At 35.3% G+C, this 6,965-nt stretch overlaps 1 protein-coding gene across 3 annotated transcripts; it reads right to left on the bottom strand.

Moving 5' to 3' along the window:
* Window positions 1-281: 281 nt before the first annotated feature.
* On the bottom strand, window positions 282-6,497 carry LOC131594721 (protein MEI2-like 5). 3 transcript variants are annotated; one of them, XM_058866924.1, is made up of 13 exons: window positions 6,218-6,497; window positions 5,089-5,131; window positions 4,853-4,996; window positions 4,286-4,761; window positions 3,932-4,090; window positions 3,726-3,842; window positions 3,455-3,606; window positions 2,981-3,072; window positions 1,904-2,840; window positions 1,724-1,808; window positions 1,537-1,605; window positions 1,162-1,341; window positions 282-824 (listed from the first exon to the last, which is right to left on the bottom strand). In XM_058866924.1, exons 2-13 carry the CDS (start codon window positions 5,117-5,119, stop codon window positions 696-698), a joined length of 2,571 nt encoding a protein of 856 aa, XP_058722907.1. In that variant the 5' UTR covers window positions 5,120-5,131; window positions 6,218-6,497; the 3' UTR covers window positions 282-695. The 3 variants fall into 3 exon arrangements, with proteins under 3 accessions (XP_058722907.1, XP_058722908.1, XP_058722906.1); XM_058866925.1 differs by having other exon boundaries at window positions 5,089-5,139; XM_058866923.1 differs by lacking the exon at window positions 6,218-6,497 and adding an exon at window positions 5,942-6,204.
* Window positions 6,498-6,965: the final 468 nt, after the last annotated feature.

Here is a 6,965-nt window from a genome sequence, read left to right on the forward strand (position 1 = left end):
TGTATCCTTTAAAAAGAGATATTGACAAATTATGTCATGTCATCTAAACTATCTGTCCCCACTGAATAATTAGTATCAGTATTTCAACTTATGTGTCTACAATAATTGCTTAAAGTAACAACTGAATAAAGATATGGTTCAAAGAGCTTGAGTCAATCCAAGTTATACTTATCCATTAAGAATGCCATTACGTGTTATAGTTTTAATGACTTCTTCAGAAGCCGTGTCAAAGATGCAAGTACAAGAGATAATCATGCAAAAGCAATATTGACTAGTGGAGGTTCGAAAAAGAGAATAACTTACATACATGCATCTTACATTTAAATAAGCACTTTGTTTTCAAGAGTACTGATACAAATACAATACATTAGAGGAATATAGAAAGATGTCTTTTTTATCTCTCTACAATTTTGTACCCTTAATCTCAAACCTAACTTAACTCTAAACCACATATTAACATTGAGATTACAAGCCACCAAAAAAACAAAAATGAGCAAAAGTGAAGATCTATTTGCTTTACCTTTTCAGCTTTTGCTCCCACCTTGTTTAGTACATTAATTAACAGAGACAGCTTTCCTACCTGTGCAGAAAATCACAACCAAAATGCTCCAGACTTCTAAAACTTGTGGGCAAAATACTTTATGATACAAAATCTACATCCTTCTGTTAGCAACTTTACATCTTCTCACGTGATATTAACTTGCATCCAAACTCATAGGAAGACCATTCTTTGAAGGGAATCCGAGCGAATCACTTAATTGAAATTCACTTGGCTTCACTGCCTGAATATTGCTATAGTAGGAGGGGAAACTCTCTTGTATGACCTAAATCAAAGTTATGTATGAACACGGTTAGCATATTATCATAAGTAGAAAAGCACTATTAACGACTGACACGGACAGACAACAAATACAACACTGACATGTTATAATTATAAAAATTAGAGGAGATTGAATGTAGTGTGTCGGGTGTTGTTTCAGACACCGGACATGGCTTCAATCTTAAGTGTTGGTGCTGCATAAAAAAAAGGAAGAAAGAAGAAAAGGGTTGAGCTGGCAACAAATCCAACAGAAAAGCTGAAGTGCAACCAGAATACCAGTTCCTAATATCAATTAGTGTTTTCCATTCACTTATTAATGCAACAATAATATACAATGTTACCTGATCAACAGCTTCAGAACCATCTGGGTCGAAAACAATAGGTCGGCAGCGCTTATCTTCATTCATCAAACTTGAATTTTGAAAATGATTCACAAGAGCATTCTTCCCTTGGATTCGAGCATATGCCAAAGAAGCAACTTTTTCACTATTGAACTTCTCCCACCTCTTCCCATTGAATGTCTGCAAAACCAGATATATCAATGAATCAATGATTTAGGCAAATAATAGCCTTTTTCTTGTCATCATCTATATAATAAATGCCATACATCATCAACTACTAAATTAACTTTAGTAAGATAATGAAAAGGGAAGAATGACCAAATCAATGCCATTTTCATTCAGCAAAATGATCAAAATATGCGGGCTCATACAAACCTCGTAGAATGGAATAATGAGGGAAGGTGACAGCATGTTGATAAATGCGTAACCCACATTGCATTTATTCTGCAATGGAAAGTGGGAAAAAAATATCAGCTTCACAAATTATAAGAGCACAGGGATCAAACCGCAACTCATCGAGAAAAATAAAGAGCTCATTAAATTAAAATAGCACAACATATACCTTAAAGTCAATTGGCAGGTAGAGGAAATCATAGGTACCCTTCTGACTTTCATCAATGGCAGCTAACAACATTTTCGAGGTGTATCTGCAGGTAAATGAGAATTAATACATCATCTAAGCATCCAGTGAAAAAAGCAAGATTAATAATAAACAAGCATCGCTAAGTTAAGTTGTTCATACTTATTTGGGATATTCTTTATCATCAATGTAGTCCTTGTATCTTCACCACATCTGATCTTATCCAAGTCAAGCTGAAATAGCTTCTTGCTGTCAACTTGGCTTCCATTGTTATCAATCCATCTACTGCTAACATGGTCGGTCAAACTCTCCATAGCAGTAGGTAGCAATCCTGGATAAGGACCATTACCCAAAAATACAGGGCTAAGTATAGGAGAAGATCTCATTCTGAAGTTCGATGAACCATTATCAGGCATATTTCGTGGAATAGACACGCCAGCATTTAGCATGTAATTTCCATCGGTGTGCCCTAGACTCATGCCACTATAGCCAACATTATTCATCAATGAAGTTTCGGATGACTTGGGGAAAAAACCAAAGTGCCTCTGAAAAGGCAAACGTGAAGGAGCAGAACCAACGTGATGATGGTGATGCTGTTGGGACAAATTGACAAAGGAATTGCTCCGACTTGAGTATGGGAAAGCATGACTCGTTCCATTTGATGTACTAAGTTGATGTCCAACAGATGGTTTTGGCCAAGCTGAAGGTTTGGTTTGCGCTGAAGATAAGTTTGGACTTCCCCATAGAAACTGTGGTGCGGTCAACGTTTCCACCGAAGATCCATTTGATGTTGATGTATCAAACGAGGACAGAGTCCCGCGATATTGACTAAATTTGGGCTCTGGAAGTGAATGCGAGTTGACAGTGGATCCAGAGGATGAACTCATATTGGTAAATATGTGGTCTCGATAACTACTCCTGCCCATGTCCTTGCCAATGGTTGCGGCCTTAACTGTGGTTGGCGTCTGTGGTTGCAAAATTGAAGCTAATCCAGATAAATGACTGCCGGTTGTTGGGCTTATGATACTAGAACTGGGAGAATGATTGATATTTGGCAATGAACTTTGCTCGACAGGGCTGTTGAACTGTAACCAATTACCTGTCATGAAAGTTTCATTAAATTAATTTCAATCCCATCGAAGAGAAAACAAATGCAATAATTTATGAACTTGGTAACTAAAATATATACTACTTCATGATGCCAACGGCTCAGGATATTTAGTATGTCAAAGAACCAACCTGGCGGAGAGCAGGCTAGAGGTGAACCCACTTGATATCGAAAACTTCGAGACTCGTCTTGGTCAAGCTCTTGATTAAGTTGGAGCATCAAACTAAAAGGTACAACATATTATCAATTAAATGTTAATGTATCAGTTTTGGATCCCAGAAAGAAGGAAGACATATGGAAGTTAACACAAGTTAGTGATGATAATTCCCTACCCTTAGATTTGATGGTGTTTCTCAATTATTACACAGCACATTCATTTTATTAACACATTTGGTAAAACTCTGTTTCCAGGAATGTAAGACCAATAATAATAAATTTCAAATATTTTCAAGAATAGGTCAAAGATGCTTCATCAAATGTTTTTTTAAGGTCACACAATGCTCAATAATCAGCTAGAAAAATAGATTATTATTATTATTATTACTACTGCAAAAGTAAAGAGCAATCAAACACCAAAGTAAAAGTAAAATTATTAGTACACATACTTGCGACGAGCTCCTCCAGGCCGACTTGGTTCAAGCTTTATGCGTTTACCAGCTATATCACTCCTATTTAATAATTTAAGTGCTGCTTCTGCAGCTCTGACATCATAAAATTCAATAAACTTATGATGCCTCTTGTGAGGAGTTTCCCTTATCTGCAAAGATACCCAACTATTCATCTTAATTCCGAGCTTAAACAATAAAACACATACTGTATGGGTTTCCCTGAGAGACTCAAATGCGAAACAGTTTTTAAAAAGGACAAAATTATCACCTCTTTGACCTCTCCGTAAGCCCCAAATATTTGGCGGAGGTCTTCATTTGAAACTGATGGATCCAAATTGAAAGCTACTAAGGTTCCTTGATTGATATCCTTGTCTGATGGATTATCCTGGCAAAAAAAAAGGCAACATAATGTGAATGTCAGGGCGTTCAGTAACTAAAAGTATAAATGACAAGAATTGTTTTTAGGTAAGAAACCTTTGGTATTGAAAAGTGAATGTCAAGTTTCCTACGCCGCAAAGGTTTGTTTTGTAATGCACGCATAGCTGTTCGAGCAGCACGGATGTCATAATACGATATCATCACAAATCCCCTGTGTTTACATGCAGTATATAGGGTTCTAATATCACCATATTGCTGAAAATAAATAAAAAATAGTACAAATCAATTAATAATTCATTATTTTCACAAGAATTTCTTCTCAATGAAGACATACTATTCAATCAGAGGCAACATGAAATTATGGACACCATAGTTTTTACTAGTATCGTGAAGATATCAAAGCAAAACTTATAGTGGCGTCTGGATTGAGCTCACCCTAACGTAACTCACCTCAAAAAGAGTTCGCAGCTCAGTATCCTCCACATTACTGTTAATATTCCGAACAAACAATGTTCGAGAAGGATGCTCTCCATATGGATGTTCTCCAGCAACGGCTCCACTTCCAACCCCATTAGGGAGAGAATAAGGGGGAAAACCATTGCCAGAAGAGCTATCAGAGAAGCTTAACTTAGAGACTCCCGCACTCAGACTTTCCTGTGTATCAGTTTCAAGTTCCAATCCTCCACCACTACCAAAAATATCATATTCTTCCAAATCCTCAAGGGAACCAGGTAAACCACTTAGGTCAAAGTCATCCAATATGCCGTCCAAAAGCTCATCATCATCATCAGGAAGCATGGTTCCATTTGCATTATTATTACCATCCTCAAGGGAACCATTGAGCTCTGCCTCTTGATGAAGCTTTTTAAAGCCAGCTGAGATGTCATCAACAACTTGAAAACCGCTTTCAGTTTCATTTATATTCACTACAATCAAGTTAGCAAAACAGGTTCATGAGATTTCATAAAACATGGAGTATACAAAGAATAGAGCTGGTAGGAAAAAATTATCGCATACATTTTTCATGTGGAAGAACAGGTAATGAGCTAGAAAAGAGACTGGCATCTGAAGAAACATGGTTTACATCAGATCCAGATAAAACTTCCAACCCGCCATGTTCTGATTTTCCAGGCGCAGTAATAGGTGGAATCTTGGAAGGACCTATTTTGAAACAAAATATTATAGATGATAAATATATAATAGTAAGTTGATAACCAAGACCAAAAAAAAAACAAGAGAATTTGGAGATTTACCAAAATATGAAGGATTAAAAGACTGCTTCATTGCATCACCTCTCTGCCACTCTCAAAATAAAAGAAAAAAGCTATTTAGTATTATATTATAGACAGATAAACCTTAAATCCTTGCAAAAGATACATGCCAACCATCATAAAACATGGAAAACTGCATTTAAGCCTGAGTCAAGAATAATAATAATAATATCTGAACATAATAGACATAAGTTAGAATATCCAATGACCAATCATTCAACATTCTCAGCTTCATAATACATAAGCTTTTGAGCTTTTGCAGCAAATTGTAATTTCGATATAGAACAGATTTTAGATATGTATGAGCAATGTTATCAGTCTCGAGTTTCTGAATAACTGGTGTTGCAGGTAATGGTCAATCATGAATACATTCAATCCTTTGGTTGTCATTACTGTATAATTCAATTAAGTTTAGGCATTGAACATTAACAAAAGCAGGGTTCTGATTAAACTTGAAATCCATGGCCCACAGCAAAACATCAGAAAAAACAAAACAAGGCAAGACTCAGGTCAGACAGTTTCGCCATATGCAGAAAAGAGAACTATGTGAAAAACAATCCGAATTAGACAAGAGAAAAACCCCATGCAAAAATTTGTTCTTCACATAATGTTAACATTTTCTTTACAGATTTAATCCATTGATCATTTTCTCATATACATGATCCAGAAAGGAAAGAAAAACAACTTTTACACAATTTACTCAGCATCCAAACAGGATGCTACTTCAATACAACCCATGCATGAAAGTGACATGAGCAAAAGAAATCAAATTGAAACACCCCATGCAGTTGGAATAACATTATTCATGCATAAAATCCAAAAATATTTAAGTTACCATGGAATAAAGCAAGTGGTCATAACTTCAAAAAAAAACCATTTTTTTCATGATCAAACGGCACAAAAAACTCCAACCCTAAACCATAAACTCAAACAACCAACCATAACTGAAATCCCAAACCAATCACCAAAACCGCTATACTCAAAGCTAAGCCAAATTCAACTCAAAAAAACTAGGATGATCATCAATTAGACCAAACAACAGAAATAAACTGCTCAAAAACTCGAAAATTGCAGTAAAATTTCAAAAAACGAAAGAAAAATGATGAAATACCTGAAAGGGGGTTTTCAGAAACCCTAAAAGAGGGGTTTCCGTGAAGAGAAAAAAAAAGTTGGTCCTTTGACAGGAAAAACGAAGAAAATAGGGAGAAAAAGTGTTGTTGTTGTTGTTATGAGGGAAAAAAAGAGTGAAGAAGAAAAAGAAGAGAAGAGTGTGAAGAGAGAAGAAAATGGGGAATCTTTTGGAAAAGGGAGAGAAGCAGAGCAATAGCGTGGCGATGATTGGGTTGTGTTGGGACCCCAGAAAGAAAGAATGATTGAGAAAGAGGGGTTTCAATGGTTTTGGATTTAACTCTATTTAAATCTTTTTTGAGGTCCAAATTATACTTATATTAGTATACTTTATGTTTTTTTATTATTAAATTAAACAATTTCTGTGAAAATATTATATAATTGTTAGATCGATACAAATATTTAATTAGTGGTTCTCGAAAACACAATTTTAATCTTTCTTCTTATCCTCTACCTCATTGATTTGGAGGTAAATTGTGTTCAAAATTTATTTTTTGTGACTAAATTGTACTTTTAATTGTTACAAATTGCAAAGAAATATGATGATGTACACAATGGATTGCACAAAGACCTTTTAGTAGTTAAAGTAGGACAAAATGAGAATTGATAAAGTACACAATGGATTGCACAAAGACCTTTTTGTATCATTGTTGGAATTGAAACTGTCTGGTTTCTATTGCTATCCATTATTTAATTCAACAAATTTTCAAATATACTTCCTAGGTCACATA

The sequence above is a fragment of the Vicia villosa genome, linkage group LG4, assembly GCF_029867415.1.
Source record: "Vicia villosa cultivar HV-30 ecotype Madison, WI linkage group LG4, Vvil1.0, whole genome shotgun sequence".
Taxonomy (NCBI): domain Eukaryota; kingdom Viridiplantae; phylum Streptophyta; class Magnoliopsida; order Fabales; family Fabaceae; genus Vicia; species Vicia villosa.

What these genes read in the sequence shown, in the direction of transcription:
- LOC131594721 (XM_058866923.1), bottom strand. An exon ending in ATAAAGAATATCCCAAATAA is followed by an intron (nt 1,809 to 1,903) that starts GTATGAACAACT and finishes ATTTACCTGCAG; the next exon opens with ATACACCTCGAAAATGTTGT. An exon ending in GTTCTGAAGCTGTTGATCAG is followed by an intron (nt 825 to 1,161) that starts GTAACATTGTAT and finishes ACTTTGATTTAG; the next exon opens with GTCATACAAGAGAGTTTCCC.